This window comes from Tachyglossus aculeatus, chromosome X1 (assembly GCF_015852505.1).
Source record: "Tachyglossus aculeatus isolate mTacAcu1 chromosome X1, mTacAcu1.pri, whole genome shotgun sequence".
NCBI lineage: Eukaryota > Metazoa > Chordata > Mammalia > Monotremata > Tachyglossidae > Tachyglossus > Tachyglossus aculeatus.
Window position 1 is genome coordinate 45,118,611 of NC_052101.1, and position 25,269 is coordinate 45,143,879.

General features: G+C 43.9%; 1 protein-coding gene across 2 annotated transcripts in view; it reads left to right on the forward strand.

Moving 5' to 3' along the window:
- KIF3A (kinesin family member 3A) overlaps positions 1 to 24,555 on the forward strand; it is a 38,037-nt gene extending 13,482 nt beyond the window's left edge. Inside the window, exons 6-19 of one of the 2 annotated variants that reach the window (XM_038740586.1) lie at positions 240 to 379; positions 630 to 827; positions 3,870 to 4,044; positions 4,957 to 5,052; positions 6,073 to 6,144; positions 8,110 to 8,118; positions 11,716 to 11,872; positions 12,338 to 12,518; positions 13,286 to 13,396; positions 14,068 to 14,193; positions 17,135 to 17,188; positions 17,310 to 17,378; positions 18,771 to 18,895; positions 21,087 to 24,555. In XM_038740586.1, coding sequence (XP_038596514.1) covers positions 240 to 379; positions 630 to 827; positions 3,870 to 4,044; positions 4,957 to 5,052; positions 6,073 to 6,144; positions 8,110 to 8,118; positions 11,716 to 11,872; positions 12,338 to 12,518; positions 13,286 to 13,396; positions 14,068 to 14,193; positions 17,135 to 17,188; positions 17,310 to 17,378; positions 18,771 to 18,895; positions 21,087 to 21,135 — 1,562 coding nt within the window. In that variant the 3' untranslated portion in view covers positions 21,136 to 24,555. The remainder of the gene's footprint in view (positions 1 to 239; positions 380 to 629; positions 828 to 3,869; positions 4,045 to 4,956; positions 5,053 to 6,072; positions 6,145 to 8,109; positions 8,119 to 11,715; positions 11,873 to 12,337; positions 12,519 to 13,285; positions 13,397 to 14,067; positions 14,194 to 17,134; positions 17,189 to 17,309; positions 17,379 to 18,770; positions 18,896 to 21,086) is intronic. The other variant, XM_038740585.1, reaches the window with a different exon arrangement.
- Positions 24,556 to 25,269: the final 714 nt, after the last annotated feature.

Sequence of the window (25,269 nt, forward strand, 5' to 3'; positions counted from 1 at the left end):
GGTAGCCAACCTCAATCTTGGTGTTTTACTCTGGGAAATAGGAAACCCAGATTTTAATAATGGCTGAGTAACTGTAGTTTCATGATTCCCCCAAAAAAAGTTTGTCTCATTTTTTTTTTTTTTTCTGGGTCTTCCCATCCTGAATTCAATAAAATGATGTCTTCTTAGTTCTCGGTTCCTTTTTTCAAGTGACTGCTCTCCCACTGTCCATCATTAATGGTCCCTGTCCTACATTAAAGGCTCTGTCGGTGCCACCAATATGAACGAACACAGCTCCCGTTCCCATGCCATCTTCACGATAACCATTGAATGCAGCGAGAAAGGAGTGGACGGCAATATGCACGTCCGCATGGGCAAACTGCACCTCGTGGATCTGGCGGTAAGTTGCAAGATGCTGATTGGGAAATTGTTCTTTAGCTTGTAAATTGAATTGGTAAACTGTATGAAACAGAGACTTACAAGTAAATAAAGCCATACCAGAAGTTCCTTGGTATGGCTTTATTTTCACTGTTCTACATGACTACGTATTTATTAGCCTGCTGTTTCCCATCGATAATACGTTTCAATTCCTCATCTGCCCTTGTGAAAATCCGTTGAATTTTATAATCTCTTTGTCTCTTCATCGCTAGGGATCAGAAAGGCAGGCGAAGACTGGAGCTACAGGACAGCGATTAAAGGAAGCAACCAAAATTAACCTTTCTCTTTCCACCCTTGGCAATGTAATCTCTGCTTTGGTGGATGGAAAAAGTACACATGTGCCCTATCGTAATTCGAAATTGACCCGTCTTCTTCAGGATTCCCTAGGAGGCAACTCAAAAACCATGATGGTAAGTAAGTATTGATCAGCAGGCCCAACTCCTGATCCCAAATCATTGTACAAAATTATGCAAATTATTAGCACACAAATATAAAGTACAATGTTCTTGCACGCTGTAAGTGCTCACAAAATACCCTTGATTAATGTTGTTCCACAGTCGTTTGACAAAATTCTACATCTTACTGGCTTCTTCAGGAGAATATTTTAATTTGGGGGGCATAGATTATATTTAGCAAATTCAGTGGCTCTGAGAAACTCACCAAGATTGGGAGATTACTGAAGAGTCTTCTGGCCATACAGTCCGCTAGACTGTAGGCTCCTTGAGGGCAGGGATCATGTTTACCAACCGTTTCGTATTCTTCCAAGCCCTCATTTCAGTGTCCTACACAAAGTAAGTGCTTAATAAATACTATTGCTGGACTGATTGATAGCGTGGTTTTATGAGAGTCCCGTGTCTGATCATTCTTCATCATCAGGGAGGTAAAAGAGGGTCAACTAGAAATTCTACTCCTGATCAATTTATTCTGTCCAGCCCTGCTGGAGGATGCAATAAGGGATCTCGATGCTGTTGCTGGACTGTGCTTCAGGTTACCACTTTCAATTTAGGCCACGAGCATCATTGAAGGCCTCCCCCCACCAAATAGTCATTCAGTGGTTGCTATGTGCCTAAAAGTATACATTCAAGAAAACATGTAAATGATTGCAAAATTTTGGAAGAGCCAGCCTGTTGCTAGGGCTGACATAATTCTGAAGAAAACCAAGGCAATCCTTCTGTTACCTTGGCAGCACACTCTGCAGAGATGCAACCATAGTCAAAGAAGTGGGAAATCAAATCAAGAAGCCCAACAAATCTTTTGGGAGATTATCTGAAAGTGACGGCAAGATTGTTGGAGAGTGATGGTTTCAGACATAACTCTGAAAAGTGCTTTCCAACCTCAAATAGGGTTTAGAGAAACCTCTCCACCACAAATGCTACATTCCTCTCTTTGAGCACTTTCCTCAGTCAATCAGTGGTATTTATTGAACACCTAGTTTACGTGCAACAGTGTACTAAATATTGGAGAGAGTAGAAGCAACAATCTAGGGCGGGAGGCCTGCAGACCTAAATTTTTGGATTAGTTGTGTTTATTGAGCGCTTACTGGCAAATAGTATCACGTTCAGGTTGTGGTGATGAATCATAAACAGTGAAGGCCTGGAATGAAGTCCATCTGTTAGCACTGAAAGGGTGTTTAACTCAACTTCACTGGATGGGTCATTTGAGGAAACTGGATGGGGGTAGCATATAAACTGTAGCAGCCTCCTCAATATCTCCCAGCATTCAGGCTCTCTCCTCTCCAGGCAACACTTGATTGCTGCCCAGATCACTTCTGGAAGATGTTCTGCTCATGCCTCCCCACTGCTCAGAAACCTTAATGGTTACCTATTCCCCTCTGCATCAAGCAGAAACTCATCATTGGTTTTATGGTACATCCATCACCTTTCTCTCTTTTATTCATCCACTCTCTTCTCCCGCTGCACCGCAACTCCTACTCTTCGTTCCTCTCAAGTTAAACTACTCACTGTGCCTCATTTCCACCCCTCTCACTTCTGGTCCCTTACCTCTTTCCTGGAGCTCCCTCCCTACCTTGAGTCTGCCAGACCCCAAGTTTTTCCGTCTTCAGAGCCCTTCTGAAATCCCAGAAGGTCTCCTTCAATTGATTTTTCTTCTCCTTACATCCTTTCCTCCTAACTACCACCTCAGCATTTGTGCATCACCGCCTCTACCCTGTGCGCTCGCAGTCACCCACAACACTCCCGTACTTGCTAACTTAATCCGTTAGCGGCTGCCCATTCACCTCCTCATTTTTCCAACCTCCTTTCTGCCAGTCGGTCTTTATTTTGTCACTGTTTTCCCCTACTAGATCGTAAGCTCCTTGAAGGTGGGGATTGTGTCATTTAACTCTATTGCGCCCGCCCAAGCACTTAGCACAGAGCTCGACCATCAGGCGCTCAAGTGAACTGAAATGGGCCCTGGAATTCAGAAGGTCATGAGTTCTAATCCTGGCTCCGCCACTTTTTGCTGTGTCACCTTGGCCAAGTCACTTCACTTTTCTGTGCCTGTTACCTCTTCTAATAATAATAATAATAATAATAATAATAATGATGGCATTTATTAAGTGTTTTCTATGTGCAAAGCACTGTTCTAAGCGCTGGGAAGGTTACAAGGTGATCAGGTTGTCCCATGTGGGGCTCACAGTCTTAATCCCCATTTTACAGATGAGGTAACTGAGGCACAGAGTAGTTAAGTGACTTGCCCGAAGTCACACGGTGGCGGAGCTGGCATTTGAACCCACGACCTCTGACTCCAAAGCCCGTGCTCTTTCCACCAAGCCACACTGCTTCTATAAAAGGAGGGTTCAGACTGCAGGCCCCACGTAGGACAGGGACTCTGTCCAACCTGATTACCTTATGTCTACCCCAGTGCTTAGAACAGTGCTCAGCACACAGCGAGTGATAAATGCTGTTATTATTAAGCATTGGAGCACAGTCTCAGGTAATTGGCATCACAGCTGAAAGCTGTGAGGCAACCTATGGCAGACAGGCCAGGCCGGCATTCTTCAAACGAGAAAAGATTGGTAGTTTTGCAGCAGGAATTTGGAGAGGATTGTGAGGGAGAGACAGAAGTGACAGTGGCATGAAGAGCTGCAAACAGCCATTGGGTCAGGACAACAAGTAGTGATCTCTATGTGTTTGTGGTGTTTTTTCACATGCATTGGGCTCTTAAGCCACCCTGTCTCCTGGAGATAAACTGCACCTCAAGTGGCAGCATCTTTGAATACAAAGGCAATAATATGTATATAGGTCATAAATCTAAGTAACTCTTGCTAAGTATGTTGCTTGTCTTCCTACTCTGAAGAAAGTAACACAGAATACAGAGTCTGGTTCAACAGTTTGTGTCTTGTTGTTTCAATTTTGTCGTAGTCCTGTCAGGTTACTGCAGTACCATTTGCTATAGTTAACGAAGGGTGCCTTGCGTGAAGTAACAGGCTTTTTTGTCCTTAATTTGGACAGTGTGCAAATATCGGTCCAGCAGACTACAATTATGACGAGACCATCAGCACATTACGGTATGCCAACCGGGCTAAAAACATTAAGAACAAGGCTAGAATTAATGAAGATCCAAAGGATGCTTTGCTTCGCCAGTTTCAGAAAGAAATAGAAGAACTCAAAAAAAAGCTTGAAGAAGGTAAGTGATTCCATTTTCCCCAAATATTTGTAAATACGTAGATTTTGGGCTTTGCCGTTCTATTAAAACCACTTGTACAACCATGTGGAGTACAAGCAAAGCAGCGTGCTGATGCCAAACCAGACTGGAGGGTGAACGGTTTTAAAGGAAGTTAAAGAAAAGTGCAAACAGCTTTTTGGACCCTGTTTAGTAATTCTGAATAAAAGGGAGGCAGTTGCTCTTTGTTCCAAATAAGTATGCATTTTGTGGAACTAGCAAATCTTTGCATTTAAGTTTAAAAATAGATTCAAGAGTAGATTATCAGAATCTCATATGTTGTTTGAGCCTGATGGAAGCTTCTGACGCTGCGTGTAACGGAGTGCCTTCCTTCCTGGGTAGTTTGGATTTATGGTAATGTGCAGAAATTTTGGGTTTTAAGTCTGACCACTAGGTGGTACTTAACAGCTATGCTGGATTATTTTAGGTATCCTGCTGGGTTAGGGTGGCTTCCCCTACCTCGCCAGACTTTCTTTATTATACTAGTTTTAATGTTCATTCAGTTGGATGTGCAGTCATTTGTTACTCGTGAGCTGTCATACGCAAAGTAGCAGGACAAAGTCTATCTGGAAAGTATCAAGAGATAGGAATTGAGGACTGAGAGACGATGGTACTGTAATTGAACTGAGAGCTGACATGAGATACTCATTGAAAGTGATGGGTGGGTGGGTGGGTGGGTGTGTCTGTGTGTCTCTTTCGTGGCCACACGTCTGCTATTCTTCGGAGCTAATGCCGACGTTCTTGGACCGATTCTCCAAGTGAACTCCATTAGATGTAGTATCCGCCAGTAGTGAACCACACACCTCAGTTACCCTGTGAATGGAGTGTGTAGGATAAAATTATCCTGAAAATGATCGTGTTGAATTCCTCCCTTAGGTGAAGAAATCTCAGGCTCCGATATTAGTGGATCAGATGAGGAAGACGAGGAGGGGGAAGTTGGGGAAGATGGAGAAAAGCGGAAGAAACGAAGGGGTAATGTGTTCCTCCTGTCATTCTTATTTTAAAAGTCAACAAAATCAAATCAGAAGCTAGGTTCTTTCGGATTTTTTTCAGAGACATTAATGAGCTGTAAATGGAGTGCCAACTGCAATTTATCATGCCTTTTTAGGAACTGCATCAGTCGGGATGATGGAAATAAATGTACAGCTGTACCAGGGTAATTCTGTTTGCTTTTTGCTCATACAGTGATTTGGGGATTTCAGCAAGATTAACGCATATGTTTTTGTAGCCCCATATCAAGAATAGACAAATATCTGAACTCCACACAGTTATCTAAGATCTGAAATGAAATAACTCTACTGGGAAGGATTTGAGTTTTGAAAAGGTGCCTTTAGTAGAAACTGTGATAAAGAACAAGGGTTCTTCCAGGACAACGTATCCGTATTGTTTACTTGAAGATTAGGTAGAAGATATGTCAGTGATGAGTTAGATGCAGAAATTAAAATCAGTTTCATCATTATTTTGTAACTACTGACAATAGGAAATTCCCATTTTTTCTATCAAGCAATTTGAAAACATACCCACTAAGCAGCATAATTGAGATTTAATTGGTAAAATATTATCATGGTGGCTTGGGGGTTTGGGGAAGGAGGGATTGGTAGCAGTGGGGAAAATCAATTCCCGGGCAAGATGAAAGTTAATATTTAATGTAAGTTTAATTTCTACGATAATTTTTGTTTTCATTCTGTTAGATTTTTTTTTCCATTTCAACATGCCGAATTAATATTTGGGTGAGTAGTGTGCCTGCCCACGCACATCAGATTCCTAAAGAAAGAATTTACTAAGGCATCCTTTTATGTTTGGGACCTGAAATGTGGCAAAACTCCAAAATGTATGCTTTTCAGAGAAAATGTATTTATCTTGAAATGAATGTTTTGATAGTCCTGTAAAATGGTTTCCTCAGGAATGACATTTTTCTGCATGTTTTTTTTTTTCATATCCTTGTTTCCTCTTTCTCTGGGTTTCTGTTGGGAGCATCTCTTTGTTTTCCAGGCAGTAGCAGCAGCAGTAGTTCAGACTCCACATGTTCTGTCATAGAGAAACCTCTGGATAATTCCTTGACTAGTGAGTGGGAGCACTTAAACCCCCTAACAAAGCTCTGGCTTTTCATAACCTGTACACTTCATTTTGTAAGTGCTGCACTGCTCCCTGTCACTTTTTGAAAGTAAAGATGTTTTGGATTTTGGAAGAGGCCAAAGCATGCAATTTCTCCCCGCCCCTCCCTGATTTTTCCCAAAGGGGGGAAAATATTTTTAAACATATGCTAAGCTTATGTTTGAGACAATGGAAGACAAATTCATGCCTTGCATTTGAGATAATGTACATAAAGAGAGCTAGTAAGCTGTATGGAAAGATCACGTCCCATGGTTCTCATTTTCTGAGTACTGGGAAGTAGTTGGTTCCCAGGCCAAGATTACGGCTAAGAGTTCTAAGCCCATCTTCTATAAAACTAAAAACTGGATAAAAATGTTTTGGGGCAGGGGAAAGCAAAGACCAAGGCAAGCATGACTTTAGAAATTTGAGGCCTTTTAGAAATTTTAGCGACTAGTAAAAATGATTTGGGACTCTTGAACTCTGCGTTCAAATGCCTAAGGACATTTTTAAGTCAAAACCAATTCCAATTGTTTTGTTCTTCTCACTAGAATGCCTGGATTCCTAGCTCACCATTCTTAGACAGTTGGTGGTTGTCTAGGAGAAACCCAGGCTAAGAGACACTTAGAGAATTCAGTAGGCTAGACTCTTGCTATGACTGTTTTCCCTAAAACGTAATTCTGTCGTTTAAAGAGAAGACTCTGCATTTGTATTTCAGTTTTCGAATCTGCCCAATGAAGTATTCCAGGAAAAGGGGGAGGGAAGAGTTGCTTTTAATCCTAGCTTGCAGCTTACTTTCTTTTTAAAGCATTATCTTTACTCTTACCACATCCTAGACTAATCTAAAACAGTTGGGTAAATAAATGTGCTCAGGGCTTCAAAGGTTTCTCAAAGGATTCCAGAAGTATTAAAGTGATCAATTGCCCTTTACTGACAGTTATTCAGGTGCAAAGAAATTAAAGTAAGCCAAAAAGAAGAAGCATGATATCTTAGTAGAAGCTCATATTATTGGTTTGAATTTGGATTTGCTCCTTAAAAGTTTTCTTTTAATCACATTTTTGGATTACTCTTAAAAAAAGGTGTATACTCTGGAATGCTATTTATTCCCTATCTGAAAATGAAAACTCATTTCCTCTCAGGCGTGTTTGTTAGGAGAGAAGTGGAGTGTTGGTTGGTTTTCCCAGCATGCACTCTGTATGTGCATTAACCCCTCTCCCCTTTTGTGTTGTCCGTTTTGTCTCTAAAAGATGTTTCTTCTAGGTGCCACCTGCTTGAATAACCAAAATTAGCCTCTTCTCCGGAAGCTTCATCGTAATTGCGATTAACAACCTACTAATCTTCTGACTATAAATTTGTTTGGTCACTTTTTGTTACTGTAATTGATCATCGTACTGCAAAGAACATTGAATTGGGAATATAGAGAAATATGAAAAAAATCCCTCTTTTTGGTAAACTGACCTCATGAGTAAATAATAATTGGACAACTTTAACAAGCGTGATTTGCATTTCAGACCATGTCTTGGGTACTGATCTTTATTACCTGGCTCCCAATTTCATGTATAGCATTAGTACAATCGTGCAGAACTAAACTGCCTTTGGTGTTTGTGATGATTTTGGAAAGTCAGAATGAGCAGCTGAAAGAGGAGATTGATTTGAAAAGTAGAATTCTCAGCTAAGGAATGACTCTTCTGAACGACAAAATTTAGTATTATGTTCATTTCTCTTTCTGACTATAGCTAATGTTTCTTTATTATTAAATGAGATCTCTTCTTTCAGTGTCATGGTTTGATTGGTTTACTTTAGACCATATGGATAGATGAATGCTTTTTCACATTTTTTTTTGTTTTACAAAAGAAATAATGTATTTCTTTTTTTCCCCCCATCATGTCTGTGCATATGCCTCCTGTGTACGATTTGCTTACTACTTCTTATTGCAAGATCAAACAGGTTGGTGTGATTGATTTGCACTCCATATCATACAATTTGCTACTTGTAAAAAGAATGTATTTCTCAATCAATACATTTTTCGTTTTTAAACTCGAGGAGAACTCAGAATAATTTATTCCGACAAGGTGTAAAGCAAGTATCTATCCTCGGAATGCCCTCCAGTTCCTTCAGAATAAATATTAAACTTTTTTGAAAGTTCTCGACTCCTACATTTTTCCTTAAAAGCCAGAAACCATGCAGTTCTGGATTCCCAATACAGATGTCTTAACGTGTAGGTGTACCACTTTTTGCCAGATTACTGAGCCTCTCTTCAGTCCTCTATAGTCCCCCAGAGCTCATAAGTGAACAAACATTTTGTTTTTACATTTTCCCCAAATTTGCTCCCCTAGCCAGCCCCCAAGAATACTTACATTTTGTCACCCTGCTCCTTGTCATAATAACGATGAGAACCAAATGATCTCCTCAGACGGTGGCAGTGTGGACTCCCAAAAGTAGAGGGTTGAAAGATTTTTGTCAGTATCATCCCTTTGGGTCGATATGAGCTGCATAGATTTCTGTCTGGATCATCTTGGGGTGAGGCGGTGGGGAAGGGGTTAGTTACATCAACTCTTTTTTGTTGTGATCATTGGGGTCAGAGGCACAGGAGGAGAAGGAGGAGCTGAAACCATGGTAGTCTCTCCCATCCTCTTCCGTGAGATAATTCTGATTTGTGAAAAATGGAGTGGGGATGTTTTTAGGGCCATTGATCCCTTTGGGAGCATGCTCCTTCTCGGTATAATAATCATTTCTATTTACCACCGACCTCTGTTGCATCTTTCTCTGAAGCAGTCACAGAGAAACCTTGAAAGTGTAAAGTGCTTTACATGTTCAGGGTTCAGATCTCTGTGGGGGAAACTAAAGGAGACATTTCCATGGTTTCCCATGTAAAAGCAACTTTCTGTTTTTACTGAAAGTTGGGTTTTAAACCTTTCACTTTTTTTATGCCCTTGCCAAACCCCACCAGAATCTCCGGGATCCTGTATAATAATAATAATGATGATGGCATTTATTAAGTGCTTACTATGTGCAAAGCACTGTTCTAAGCACTGGGGAGGTTACAAAGTGATCAGGTTGTCCCATGGGGGGCTCACAGTCTTTATCCCCATTTTACAGATGAGGTAACTGAGGCACAGAGAAGTTATGTGACTTACCCAAAGTCACACAGCTGACAGTTGGGCTGGGATTTGAACCCATGACCTCAGACTCCAAAGCCTGTGCTCTTTCCACTGAGCCATGCTGCTTCTCTTAGTTTTGAGGCACCGCCAAACCTGTAGATCTTTTTCCCGATCTCCCTGATAGGCTCAGACCATCTCATCTGCATTTTTCACTGACCAGACATGTTGACATTACTATTCCAAATCTCCTTTCCACTCATGCAGCTTTGCTCAAATTTTACAATGGGTTTTTTTTGTTTATTTAATAATAAATAATGTAGGGCCACTTTTCCTTCATATTTTTAAGGAAATGTGAACAGAGGAGCGAGAGATCGAAAAACTTGGAAAAATCCTTGGAGGGCGGGTTTACTTTCTAAAACATGAAAACCTGATTTTCAGTCAGGTCTTTAAATCAGATGGACAAAATTCTAATTAATTAGTCAATCGATCAGTCAATCGTATTTGTTGAGCACTTACTGTGTGCATAGCACTGTACTAAGCGCTTGGGAGAGTACAATAGAACAATAAACAGACCAAATCCATTCACTGAAGTCAGTCAGGCCTGCATCATCTCAGTTGGCTGGATGGCAATGAATCACACCACACCAAAATAGGGATTGAATCAACACTATCATTTACTCGCGTTGATCATTTATCATTTACTGCCTTTTTTTTTTTCTGGTCCTCTTCTATAGAAGGGTTGTTTTTTTGATTTTCTATGAAAGCATTGGAGGGTGATCTGTTTTTGAAATACATTATGGTCTCCTAAGTGGTTCGATATAGCTCTGTCTTGGAGAGCAAAGGCCCATAACTAGGCACCCTACAGGAGTTTTTCTTGGAAGAAGCTAGGGAAAATATGTAAGGTGATTTGAACCATGTGTTTTGTGTATTATCCTTTTAGGATAAACTTATTCCCTGGGTTTTCCTGGAAGGTTTTACCTTGTTTCTGGAGCTCCGGTGGGACAGTTAAATGTCTTTGATCTCTCTGGCTTCTGCTGTTTTTGCTTTGGGAAAGATGTCAAGTGCTTCTGAAGCCCCAATTCTAGGAATAAGAGGGATGTATGTTTTCAAAGAACTTAAGTTCTAAGAAGAAACTTTTCTTCAGTTTCATAATTACACTTCAGAGCTGGCTTTAGACTTGATTTTTCTCTTCCTTTTTCGGTGTTTTTCAATGCATTTCCAGCTCAGGTTTTCTAAATCAGTCGTAGCCTTAATTCACATATAATATTGATATTGGGTTTAACCTGACCCAGTGAATGGGGTTGTTGGTTTGCCGTAATTCTTCTGGAGAGTTTGGTGTTAGCTGATGTGTTTTGATATGTAGAGGTAGCATGGCAGTCTAGCAATCATAAAATTCCACAGTGATCATTTCATACTTGCTCATCTCTTTTAGCATTTTCTGTTGATTATGCATTATATATAGAAAGCCTATTTTAAAAATCAGATTTTTACCTTCATGATCTAATGACTTCTGAAAGTCCTGCTTGAAAATAATTTGATTCACAAAAAAGTTTAGTGTTAGTGTTATCCCGCATTTAAAATATCCTGAGAACAATATTTTGAATTTATGTAATGCTTTGCTTTTCCAAAGCCGTCAGTTACATCAGCTAATCCTCACAGCATTCAAAATGTCCCCATTTTACAGGTGAGGAAACTGAGCCCCTGAGAAGTATAGTGGCTTGAAGAATAATGTGGCAGGCTAGTGGCAGAGCAGGAACTAGAATCTGGATTCCGTAACTCCTAACTGTACTCTTTCCAGTAGACCATGTGCCTCCCCCAAACGTCATTACACCCAATAGAACTATGTGTATTTGTCATGAATTCAACTAATGTGGTTAATTGGCTAAATTAATGAAGCCACTTTGTCTTAGGGCCTTTTTATAAATCAGAAGTCCAGAAAGTAACTAATAAAAGAACCCAGAAAATACGTCTATTTGCAAAAGGTTTTTACACTCTTGATAACCTTTCTAGGTGTCCTCTCTCGCTCTTTTCTTCACATCCTCCTCTGGGCGGACTTAACCTTCTGGGGGCACCCTTAAATACTAACTTTGAGTTTGGCCACTTGTTCAGAGATACCAACCATCCGTCAGTTCCCACAGATGCGCCCACTGGGCTTTCCGTCCATACGGTTGGAGCAGCCACGCTCTCCCTGTTCACAGACTGTCTGTGAAATTGATCAGAATTTGCCTTAGGTCCACAAAGCCTGTAAATATATTTTGATAATGATAAATATTGCAGCGGCAGCAGGCTTCAGTGTACCACTGCCTTAGCGTTTTTCAGCAGCAGCTATGGCGAGCACAGCCTTGTGAATTCACAGACAGTTGGCCACCCTGGCTAATATTAAAGAACACACTTTGCCAACCAAAGATTGTAGATGACCACTTTGTTTAAATAACTCAAATAGGTAAAAAGAAGGTTTCCCCAGACAAGATGGTGGAGATGCAAGCTAAGATCGATGAGGAGAGGAAGGCCCTTGAAACCAAACTCGACATGGAAGAAGAAGAAAGAAACAAAGCTAGAGCTGAGCTGGAGAGACGGGAGAAAGATCTGCTTAAAGCCCAGTGAGTGTTATGATGTAATAGATGTGATTCACGTCCTGATTTGGCTACATCCGACCTGTAACTTAGAGTGTGTCTAGTCTGGAGAAGGAGATTCAAGGACTGATATTTCTTTATCTTGGGAAAATTATTTTGATGCATTTGGTCAATCTCTTGAGCTCCTGTCTTTTGGGAGGGATTGGTTCTGCTTTGGCATGCATGTGTGTACATCTGTCAGACAGGGTGGAGGCCTGCATAATCAGGGTCAGACACACCCTTGCCTGGAACAGCCCCAAACAGGCCACTAAGGTGATTTTAGGAGGTGAGCCTGGCTTTTACAAATTTAGCAACAATTAACGATCCAATTCCGAGACACTTTTTAGGTTAGGGCATGCAACTAGCTTCTTAATAAACCTCAGGAGTGAAAGTTCTTCACTGGAAATAGAAGCTATCCAACTCTCTGGACGACACTGCCCTTTTCCTAAACAGACAGGAACATCAGTCATTGCTGGAAAAATTGTCTGCCCTGGAGAAGAAGGTGATCGTTGGCGGTGTGGATTTGTTGGCCAAGGCTGAGGAGCAAGAGAAACTTCTGGAAGAATCCAATATGGAGCTGGAGGAAAGGCGGAAAAGAGCAGAGCAACTTCGCAGAGAACTGGAAGAAAAAGAGGTGAAACACTATCCTTCTTTGCAGCTGGACATAGGCATCGTGTGATGTTGATGTTGTTTTCCCAGAGAGAGTCAAAAAGCCTCGTGAGAAAATTTTTACAGCAGATTTTGTAACAGGGAGCCAACTTCAGCTCCACTTTGAAGTGGCAAAATGTTCCTCTCGGGGTTGCAAAATTAATGCCATGCGGATGCATCTTTGTAATGCTGCCTATTACAAGTAATGATGATTAATTGGTTATCAATCTAGCATGCTTTTGAAGAGCCAAGTCTTTTGATCATTTATGCCTTTCGCTTTGGTCACCCCTGCCCAAAAGCAGCATAGCAGTAGGTGGCAACTCTTCCCGGGCCTTTATAGGCTAACGAGAGTTGACTCATAGTTAACACTAGGGGAAATGGAGAGTCCTAATTTTGTGCAACAACTTGAGATTTGGAGGTTTTGAGATTTGGAGACGGGATATGATTTCTGTGAGGGGGAATCCTGCTCATCAGCCACTGCCCAGAAGGGCTCTGGGCAGTCATAGGGGCACTGGGACTGGGGGTAGGGGTGGGATGCAGTGCAAGGTGGTCTGTCAGCGGAGCCAAGCAAGTGCAATTGTTCAGTACAGAGAAGTTGTATTTTTTTTAGTCCCATGTCGATTAGGGCCATCAAGGGGCATTTCTTCCCAGGAAAATTCTCTTCTGAAAATATTTCTGGTCTGGGCAGACTCAGCTCCTGGGTTTTGTTTGATTAAAGAACATTTTGTGAAATCTTGTCAATTTCTGTCACAGCAAGAACGTTTGGATATTGAAGAGAAATACACCAGTCTGCAGGAGGAAGCTCAGGGCAAGACCAAGAAATTAAAGAAAGTGTGGACAATGCTAATGGCGGCAAAGTCAGAGGTCAGTGCCCGGAAACTGCTTGTGTTTATCTCTCAATCAGTTGTATTTATTGAGTGCTTACTGTGTGCAGAGCACTGTGCTAAGCGCTTGGGAGAGTACAATGCAACAGAGTTATTAGGCATGTTCCCTGCCCACCAGGAGTTTACATTCTAGGAGGCCAGACAGACATTAAGATAAATTATGGGTATGTACGTAAGTGCTCTGGGGTTGAGGGTGGGGTGAACAAAGGGTACAAAGCCGAGGGCAAGGGCGACACAGAAGGAAGAGGGAGAAAGGGAATTGAGGGCTTTAGTCGATGAAGGCGTCTTGGTGGAGATGTGATTTTACTAAGACTTTGAAAGTGGGGAGAGTGGTGGTCTGTTAATGTAATATAGCTCCCAAGAAGACATATTGATGAATAACTACCTTTACTACAAATTTAAGGGAGTCACTTGAGACTTCAGAAATATTAGTTAGAAAAGCACAATTAGATGTCTGTCTTGCTTATGACTTTGAGAAGCTTTTCTCAGTGGCAAAGTGGTCTGTAAGTGGTCTATATCAACCTGCAAAAGTCCTTAAGAAGTGTTTGGTTTCTTTCCTTGACTCCTGCTGTTGGAACTGTTTGGAAAAAAACCCCCAAAACACCAGTAACATATTTCTGCCGGGATTTTAAAGTAAGGTGTTTATTCCAGATGGCAGATCTCCAGCAAGAACATCAGCGAGAAATTGAAGGCCTCCTGGAAAACATCCGACAGCTCAGCAGGGAACTGAGACTCCAGATGCTTATCATAGACAACTTCATTCCTCACGACTACCAGGTAGTAGGGAGCAGTTATAGTTTCCCAATTGATCAAAAAAACAATCGTACTTAATAATTCGTTCAATCATATTTATTGAGAGCTTACTATGTGCAGAGCACTGTACTAAGCAACATATGAGATGGTCCCTACCCAACAATGGGCTCACTGTCAATAATGGTGATATTTATGAAGCACTTTCTATGTGCCAGGCACCATACTAAGCGCTGGGATGGTTACAAGCAAATCATGTTGAACACAGTCCTTGTCCCATGTGGGGCTCACAGTCTCAGTCCCCATTTTACAGATCAGGTAACTGAGGCACAGAGAAGTTATGTGACTTGCCCAAGGTCACAGAGCAGACATGTGGTGGAGCCTGGTGTTTACTGTGTGCAGAGCACTGTACTATGCTTGGGAGCATACAGGATAGCAGAGTTGGTAGGCACGTTCCTTTCCCACAACAAGTTTACAGTCTAGAGGATAAGTCCCCTCAAATGATGGACTTTTTTTGTCCCTTGAGAATGTTATTTGCACAACTTAGAATTATTTTCTTCAAATCATGTGGGGATTCATGTTGTTCTTAACTGTTGGTACCTAGTTAATCTGCAATGGATTTTGATCTTAGAGAATGTTTGGCTTGTTGCTGAGGACTGATTTTTTCCACATCTTCCCACAATCAACCAATGGTATTTATTGAGTGCTTACTATGTGAAGAGCCCCATTTTAAGCGCTTGGGAAAGGAAAGCACAGCAGAGTTGGTAGATATGTTCCCTGCCCATAAGGATCTTAGAGTCAGAAAAGTTTCACTCCTCTCTAATGTGTGCCCTCTCACAGTTGTTGAGTAGAAGTACGTTGCATACTGATCACTCCTGCCTGCTGCCTAGTGCCTGTCTGGTTCTAGGACCAACCATTGCAAAAATGTTGCTTTGTAACTGGTATTATTGTTCCCAGAGCCTGTAATAACCAGGCTGCCTTCTTTTTGTTGACAATTGAGCCAACTTTTCATTTCGTGCATGGGGGTGAACTTGAAGCTTAGAAATCAAAAGGCATATTAAAGGGCCCAGGAGAATGGTGTGCAGACACACACACACACACACACACACACACACACACACACACACACACGCATGCATTGGGGAGGGGGAAATGGAGACAGATACATGAAGCTGGGAAGCTAGACCTTCTAGGCACACATACTGGGTAGGGAGGGAGGCATTCCGTCCCTTACAGGACTTGAGGAGCCCAGGGAAAGTGGTTGGGGCTTGGATTTCCGGAAGCCGGGGACTGATGCGGCCCAGAGGGTCCATTCGCCACTGAGGCCAGGGCTGAGCCTGATCTGGAGTGCCCTGTCCCCCACAGAGGCCAGGGTAGAGCTGCATCTTCTGACTAGCCCCCTTCTTATGGAGAGAGGTGAGATGGGCAGGTCAAAAAGCTGTGGGGAGAAGCTAATAGCTTTGCTCCCACCGTCCCAAGCAGCGTGGCCTAGTGGATAGAGTGTGGGCCTGGGTTCTAGTCCTGGTTCCCCCCTTGTCTACTGTGTGACCTTGGGTAAGTCACTTCACTTCTATATGCCTCAGTTAAATCCTCAGTTAAGTGGGGATTAAGACTGTGAGCCCCATGTGGCATGGGGACTGGGTCCAAAGTGATTAGCTTGTAGCTACCCCTCCACTTAGAAAGGTGTCTGGCATAGAGTAAATGCTTGACAGATACCATAAAAAAATCCCAATCCCTGGGACAATAGCCCCATTTGACCCCCTGGATTTGGCAGTCCTAATGGGGATCCCATCCTAAGCTTGCCTGTCCTTCCCTTCCTTCTTAGGGACAGTGAGAGTGCTTGGAGTAAGGAAGTGTGAAGTTAAAAGTTGCCCAGCATCATGTTCTTCCAATCCCAGAATGCTGTTGGGCTGAAACCAAGCCCATAGTGACAATACTCCAGTTTAGGCATGGAAGTCCAAGCATTTAAAGTGCACATATCTGTAATTTATTTGTTTATTTATGTATATTAATGCCTGTCTCCCTCTCTGGGCTGTGAGCTCGTTGTGGGCAGGGAATGTGTCTGTTTGTTGTTATACTGTACTCTCCGAAGGGCTTAGTACAGTGCTTTACACACAGTGCCTTGCTCAATAAATACGATAGAATGAAGGAATGAAGTGAGCCCCAACAACTGGTTGGGGAAGGATGAGGGAGGCTGACCAGTTTGGGGTATTCTGGAGTATTGGTTTTTTTGTTGGTTTTTTTTCTCCCAAGTTGTCTGTGGCAGTCTATAGAAATCTGAGACTGTCCTGGCTCAAGTAGGACAAGTAGTCAAGTCCAGTCATTCATTCATTCGTTCATTCAGTCGCATTTATTGAGCGCTTACTGTGTGCAGAGCACTGTACTAAGCACTTGGGAAGTACAAGTTGGCAACATATAGAGATGGTCACTACCCAACAGCAGGCTCACAGTCTAGAAGGGGGAGACAGACAACAAAACAAAGCTTATTAACAAAATAAAATAAATAGAATAAATATGTACAAATAAAATAAATAGAGTAATAAATACGTTCAAACATATATACATATATACAGGTGCTGTGGGGAGGGGAAGGAGGTAAGGCCGGGGGGATGGGGAGGGGGAGGAGGGGGAGAGGAAGGAGGGGCTCTGTCTGGGAAGGCCTCCTGGAGGAGGGGAGCTCTCAGTAGGGCTTTGAAGGGAGGAAGAGAGCTAGCTTGGCGGATGTGCGGAGGGAGGGCATTCCAGGCCAGGGGGATGACGTGGGCTGGAGGTCGACGGTGGGACAGGCGAGAACAAGGCACAGTGAGGAGATTAGCGGCAGAGGAGTGGAGGGTGCGGGCTGGGCTGTAGAAAGAGAGAAGGGAAGTGAGGTAGGAGGGGGCGAGGTGATGGAGAGCCCTGAAGCCGAGTGTGAGGAGTTTGTAGGTTTACATTTCAACTGTGGGCTGTCTTTTTCCTCCTTCCCCAGGAAATGATTGAAAATTACGTTCATTGGAATGAAGACATCGGAGAATGGCAGTTGGTAAGCAGAGCTTTGCACTCCTGACTTGAGGGTATTTTCACAGTTTGGTATTTTGGATTGTACTCAGTTTAGCCACCTGCTTCAGTACGAGTAGTAATGTTTGCTTTTTTCTCCGATTTAGAAATGTGTTGCATATACGGGCAATAACATGAGAAAGCAGACTCCAATACCTGACAAAAAGGAGAAGGATGTAAGTACTGATTTTATTGCTGCCGTTTTGGCTGTTTATTGCTGTAGTGGTACAACTCATTAAACCAGCCTTCTAAGGATAAACCATCTTCCCTGGCAGCTAGCCTGGAAGTAGGGAAGGGGGAAACAGCAGGAAGAGACTCGAGAACCTGATCTGGGCAGTGCCCATCTCCTCCGCCCCCTCCCCAAGCGCCCGAGTAGTTTTATGGTTCTTGGTACTTGTTGAGCGCTTACTATGTGCCAAACACTGTTATAAGCCCTGGGGTAGATACAAGTTAATCAGGTTGGACACAGTCCCTGTCCCACATGGGGCGCCCACTCTTAATCCCCGTTTTACAGATGAGGTAACTGAGGCCCAGAGAAGTGAAGTGACTTGCCCAAGGTCACACCGCAGACACCTGGCAGAACCAGGATTGGGACCCAGGTTCTTCTGACTCCCAGGCCCATGCCCTATCCTCTAAGCCAGGCCGCTTCTGGTGTTGTGGGGGCATTTGGTTTGATGATGAGGCTGAGCAGTCACATGTGAGGTCACGGGACCACTGCTGCCTGCTGGAGTCAGCCATCCTTCTGATTTTTCAGCGGCTTTCAAAGCTGCCCAAAGGCAAGACTCCCCGAGAGCCCCGATTCGGACCAAATTATCATGATTATCATCGTCATCGTGATTATTGTATTAAGTGCTGTCTGTGCATCAAGTACGCTGCATTGTGCGAAGCACGGGGGAAGATACAGAATAGTCAGTTTGCAAACAGACCCTGTTCCTCATGGAACTCACAGTTTTAGAGGTGGGGCAGGTAACAGATAGTCTACCTCCATTTTACAGATGACGAACTGAGGCCCGGAGATGTTAAGTGGCTTGCCTAAGGTTAAGTGGTAGAACCAAAATCAGAACCTGGATCTAATTTCCAGTCCCCTGTTCTTAATAATAATAATAATAATAATAATAATAATAATAATAATGATGGTATTTGTTAAGCGCTTACTGTGTGCAAAGTACTGTTCTAAGCGCTGGGGAGGTTACAAGGTGATCAAGTTGTCCCATGGGGGCGCTCACAGTCTTAATCCCCATTTTACAGATGAGGGAACTGAGGCCCAGAGAAGTTAAGTAACTTGCCCAAAGTCACACAGCTGACAATTGGTGGAGCCGGGATTCGAACCCATGCCCTCTGACTCCAAAGCCCATGCTCTTTCCACTGAGCCACGCTGCTTCTCTGCTGCTTCTCTCTTACCCACCGGCCCAATGCTAATTTACTCTAGGGCATGCGAGCAAGTGTTTGTTTGATTTTGTAGGCCTCGGAGAGTCTGCTTTTTAAAGGTTTTAAGGTAATTTAATCCTTCTTGGCCTGTTCTCCCCCAAAGGCTATTTATTGAAATGGATCTTGTTTCTTTACCATAGCCCTTTGAAGTGGACCTTTCTCATGTGTACTTGGCCTACACAGAAGAAAGTCTGAGACAGTCTCTGATGAAGCTGGAGAGGCCAAGGACTTCAAAAGGAAAGACGAGGCCCAAAACGGGGAGAAGGTAAGAGAGTGAAAGCGCAGGAAACCTGGGCATTGCCCTCAATAGGGCTAGGCAGCCTGGTGGATTTTAGAGTTTGGGGCAGGCAGGATAAAGGCTTTGGCCTTCTGGACGTAGAATTAAATGAATTAAATGAAATGAAATCTTTCTGGTTTGGACAGTGACGAGGTTGTACCGCAATCTCCTGAAATGCAACAACCTTAAGGGTTTGTGTGTGGGGGGGAGGGGAATGTGGGATCAAGGTGGGATGTGTATTGACCAAAGAAATGAAAGGAGTTCTCCCTCTCCCCTTGGGTGGGAGCTCACCCAGATTCTAACGGGCTCCTCAGCAACCACATCCATTTTTAGCCACCGCACAGGCCTACTTACCTGTCCAAGGCTTTAAACCTTCCACTTGTTCAGGCCTAGATTTCCTTGGTTGGTTCTAGTCCCAGCTCCTCCTGTTGGTGTCTTGTCTCTGACCCCGGAGCTGACCTATGGGGCTGCCCAGGCCTCCCCACTACCACTTTCCCAAACACCCCCATTTTCAAGGGGGGGGGGTGGTCCTGGTGGCCATGCCTTCGAATAGCTCTGCCTGGCGGAGGGCAGTTAGTGAAAAGAGAGAAAGGGGGCTGGGGGACCATCTAATGAGCCCCCAATGGGCCTTGAAGATTGGTATACATTCCCATTCCCCTTTGGTTTTTGTGGAGGTCGCTGAAAAATTTTGTGTTGTAGAGTGGGGAACTCAGGTGGTTTGGCTTTTCAGACAGGTGAATGTCGTGTTTTCTCCTGCCTTATCTACCAGGTAATAATAATGATAATGGTATTTGTTAAGCACTTAACATAATAAATAATAATAATAATGTTGGTATTTGTTAAGCGCTTACTATGTGCCAAGCACTATTCTAAGCATTGGGATAGATAGAAGATAATCAGGTTATCCCACGTGGGGCTCACAGTCTTCATCCCCATTTTACAGATGAATGGGGCTCATTTTAATATGTGCCAAGCACTGTTGTAGACACTGGGGTACAAACCGGGTTATCAATTTGGACCCAATTCCTGTCCCACATGGAGCTCACAGTCTAGGTAGAGGGGATTCGGATTAATCACCCATTTTTACAGATGAGGGAACGGAGGCCGAGAGTGAAATGACTTGCCCAAGTTCACCCAGTACCAAATGGGGTGGGCAGCTGGGCAACAGGCACTGAGGGTAAACACCATAAAGACTTTTGCAGTCCCTGGCATTGTTTTGTTTCCGCCAGCCAGTTTGGGCCAGTGCTCTCTCACCCTGATCCGCAGTGTGCCCAGAATATATCTCGCAGCTTCATGGGTTGTTGAAACCCCGGAATGATGCTGGCAGGAGAGCGAGGCTTAAGAGTGAAATCATTATGTGAAATCGTTACGTTTTTCAAAGAAGGAAAAAGTCTTTACTCGCTTCACCCTTCATGTCGGCGAAGTTACCAGCAATTCCCAAGCAGAGTGTTTTGTCCTCTGGCCCCAGAATGGCCTTGCTACAGCTTGGGATCAGCATGCTGGTTATGCCCTTTTAAAAGGAAAACTGGCTTTAAACAAATTGGGCAATTTGTTTAAACATGTTTAAGCATCCCCTTCCTTCTCTCTTCCTCAACCACTGCCTCTAGCCAGTTACCGTCTTGAGCTAGGAAGATCTTCAATTTTTCATTTTTGCTGTTTAGGGCCGTTTAGTCATGGAAGTGCTCCAAAGTTTGGAGTCGCCTTCCAAAGCAGTGGTCTCGATTCATTCATTCAGTCATATTTGTTGAGCGCTTACTGTGTGCAGAGCACTTATACTAAGCTCTTGGGAGAGTATAACAACAATAAACAGACACATTCCCTGCTGCCCAACGAGCTTACAGTCTCGACGGAGGGAGACAGACATTAATATAAATAAATGAAATTGCAGATATGAACATAAGTGCTGTGGGGCTGGGAGGGGGGATGAACATAGTGAGCAAGTCAAGGTGACGCAGAAGGGTTTGGGGGAAGAGGAAAGGGGGTCTTAGTCAGGGAAAGTCGCTTGGAGAAGCTGTGTCCTCAAAGCTTTGAAGTAGGGAAGAGTAATTGTCGATGGGACCACAGTCATTTATTTTTAAGGAAAGGCAGTCAGTCTACTTTGCCCACTGGAAAATTCATCGCCTTGGCCTTTGGTGAATAGGTGTTTATCCTCCTCCCCGTCCTTTTTCTCTCCCAACAGAAAGCGTTCTGCGAAACCCGAGGCTCTAATCGACTCTTTGCTTCAGTAAATGTCACACACCCAAAGTCCCAGTAATACTCAGCGTGTGTTGAAAACGCTTGGCCAAACTGTCTAGTTTACCCGAAAACCCAGAGAAGATGTGTGTATTTTGACATGAAGGTGGCTGTAAAATCAGGCCCGACCCCAGAGCGCTGTTTAAGACCGAAAAGAATTTCTGTCCCAATGCCCTTATGCTGTCTATGTTATATTAACATAACATGTTAAAGCAGTCCAGCTGGCAATGGCTCCGTTTCGCCATCTTTTCTCCCGCCGTTTTGGTTGTGCAGGCAAGTATCGAAGAGTAGCCTGCATTTTTGAGAGAGAATCGAAATGTCAAAAGCCCAACTGTTTAAATCTGTAGAGATAAACGTGAACTTTCAACTTCCTGCCTTGCACAATAGAAACGGGCAGCTTCAATTGTCCTCTGTTGCACTGTTCTGTTTATTTGAATGTGATCGCTGCACACCCACTGAGTGACTTCATCTGAACACTGAATCAATCTCCCTCCCTCCCCTCTCCCTCTCTCCCAACCCCTTCTCCTTCTCCCCCTCCGCCCTGCTCAATTTAGACTTTCCTAATGGTAACGGTAGCATCCCATGTGTTTCAAGTAGGATGGGACCAAACTCTTCTGTAGAAAACAGTGTGCACATTATTACCATACATGGTCCCGTACACGGTTGATCGTTTGGAACGTTTACCTGTGCAACCTCAAAAACCCTGACGTTAGGCCCCCCACCATCTCCACACTCCAACCCATTCCCAGCCTTCCCTGATTCTATGCTCAAATGCAATAGGCTTTCAGGGTTCTTGTTTCATATTTAAGTGATACCCTGACTTCCCAGGCAGGGAGCCACGCTCGCAGCTACTGCAAGGGACTAAGAAGCGACCAGTTGACCCGACTCCTCGACCAGGATCCCTCTGAGCCGAGGGCGGGGGCCCGGGCTCACCAACTCAGCCCGAGTCCCGCCCCCCGTGCCAGCAGCCCCCTCGCCCCTTTTTTCTGAAGCCCAAATGCCATTAGGATAGGGGGAGTTGACCAAAGAAATCCATCTATGGTTCCACAGGTTCAGTTGGCACTGCCCTTTCCTAAATCACACTTCAAATTTCCAGTCCAGACCTAGAGGAGGACGGACCTGCCTCTGTCCAGGGAGCCCGGACTCCCGGCTCTGAAAGAGTGGAATGGACATTCCTGCCACCCCCATCAGGATGGCTAGCGATTTTCCCCACCCTCGGGCCCCGAAACCTTTCCGACACAGTGAAAGGTGATGGAAACCTTTTCCCCCCTTCCCAGAATTCATGTTGCGAACTCCAGGGGTTTGCTGCTCAGATGACTGATTCAGTTATTTCTTTTGAAAGTTTTGCTGCTACTAAGTACTAACATTTTAATATATTTCCTTTTGTATAGTATGTGAATTTTAAAACTTTTTTTATATTATGTAACTAGTGCTGGTACACCTTGGTTACAAGTGTCTTAAGTCTTCATAAGCCCGTGTTTGTTAAATTGACTTGGTTTCTGTAAGCATTTTAAGTGTTGGTTTATGATAAGCCGTGACTTCAGAGATGAAAAATAGGTCCTCGAATGTAAAACCCTCACGCACTGGATACCACTACGGCTGAACTCAAATGTGATGAATTCAGTTCAGAAACAGAAATTGTGTTTTCTGTTTGGCATTTTCTCTGTAGAAAATAGGGAATGTTTAAAGCTCTGGTAACACTTCCATATGTGGGTGTGCACTGTGTAGTCCTGTGATGACGTGAGCTGAATGTGAGTGTTGTAAATTATGGGTGAAAGGTGCTCTGACAGTTTAAGAAAATGTCTCCATGATGGATGGCACGTTTCATCTGGGAGTCATTTTATTTTACCACTGAAAGGCCAGTTAAAATTGATCATGCTTTTATACCCCTCCTCTTTAGCCCGAGAGTGAAATGGTTCACAACATTGAGCTCTCATTCATCATAGCTGCTCTGTGTGAGATGAGTTCAGTGAACGATTGCTCACTGAGTGGCTGTGGATTTTGGCTTCTCAATGATTTGGAATACCAAGGCCGGAGTGCGGGGTGGTTTCCCTCTTGGTTTCTGTCGAACCCCTCAGGACTGGAGGCATGAAGCTGGGGAGATGTGAATGCAGTAAGGAAGATGTAGCTCCTGGAACTGATTCTCAAAAGAAGAAGGGAGGTGTTAATTGCAGTGGTGGAGGCTGGAGAGAAGGATGCTGTCTATTGGCTTTCCAGCCATGCACAGCCAAGTGGGCTGATGGTGTTGAATCTGTGTGGGCTTGTGACCTCAGATCCTCTAAGTAGAAAGAAGCCCCCGACATTTCTCTGGGGACTCCAGCTGCGCAGGCTTCAGCAGGCCCGGCTGAGGAAGGGCACCCAGTCTTTCGAGTAAACAAATATCCCCCAAACGAGCCTGCTTTCCGGCTTCATGCGGGCTTCAGAACACTGACCTGGAGCGGGGCCTTTAGCTGAATGTTCCTCTCCTTCCCTCTCCATTGAAAAAGAGGCCCGGACCATTCAGGAAGCGAGGCCTTGGCCAGGCGGCTAGGGCCGAGACGGCTGCCTGCCCACAGAGCCGACTGGGACGCCTCAGCCCAGGAAACCCAGAAGGCATTGGTGTGCTTCCATTTCCCAGTCCCGACTGGGCCATGGCTTGGCTGATGGTCCGTCCATCCACCTGTCCGTCCATCCGTCTGCCCTGTGTGCTTTCAGGCACAGCCTGTTTCTGGAGGGCATGTTTCTAGCAAGATGTGTGAAGTCCCTTTGTCCCTAGGGAACCACTGAGTGCTGGCAGCCTTGAGTATATTTGCAAGTAGAAGATTCCCTCCTTGGCTCCAGGTCGACCCTCCCCAACTGCTGCATGCCATTGGCGCCAATGGGCCACCATGCCCTGTTAGGATCCGTAGCACTGAAACACTCATTTAAGAAAGGTTTCAATACAGTAAACCGATCATGAGGCCCACCCGATAGCCATCCTTTTCCGGCTCCATAACCTGATCTGAGTGATGCCACTTCCTCCTTTAGCTCATACCGTGGCATCCCTCTCACCCTGCCCCACTAGAATAGAGCATGATCATTGCCTGCCCTATAGGTTGCTGCTTTTAAGGGAATGCTTCCACATTACTGTTCCAATTCCATTCTTCCCAGTTCTTGGATTGCTAGAAGAGGAAAACCCAGACCTCCCTTAGTGCCTTTCACAAACATACACTGCAGTCTGAAAACTAAATTATCGCAACTCTAGGAGGAATTGCACCAACCGTGTATATAGGACAAAAAAAGTTGTACAATTTGCTTCATGTTTATGGTTTCTTCAATTAGAAAGTCACAGTCATTCTATTTTATGTATAAATTTTTATTTGCCTATGTACATACCAGTATTGTATGCCTACATGCAGCATGTTCATACCGAGAAATAAAGGTCTTAACTCCTAGAATTTGATTCTGTTTTTCTTTCTCCGGGTTAACCACTCAGGTTTTTTAATTAAATTGTAAAATTCTTGTGGGCAGGTATCTTGTCTGCCTACTCCAATATATTGCATTATCCCAAGAGTGTAGTACAGTGCTCTGCATTAAGTGCTCAATAAATAGCACTGATTTTGATGTTGCTTATTGTTGTGGTTTTTATGTGCTTATTATGAGCCAAGCACTGTTCTAAGCTCTGGGGTAGATGCAAGGTAATTAGGTCACACACAGTTCATGTCCCACATGGGGCTCACAGTCTAAGCAAGCAGGAGAACAGGTATTGAATTCCCATTTTCCAGTTGAAGAAACTGAGGCACAGAGAAGTTGTGACTTGCCCAAGGTTACACAGCTGGCAAGTGACTGAGTTGGGATTCGAACCCAGACTCTCTGACTCCTAGACCCGGGCTCTTTCCACTGTGCCATGTGACTTCCTTGAGTGATTCGTTGTACTCTACCAAGGTCCTAATATAGTGCTAAGGGAGGAGATTTGGACAGCAAGTGAAGTAAGAGTAAGTTCCCGTTCTGTCTGGGATCTTTATTTCTTGATATCCATTGTCTCTCCACTTTGCCCAGGAAAGGTGGAATGGGGTATGGGGTGTTGGTGGGGATAGGGATCTGAAGAAGTATGACTTCCTTGCCCCATAATTCCTGGCTAATGTGGAATAGTGTCAAGTTCCTTCCCTATG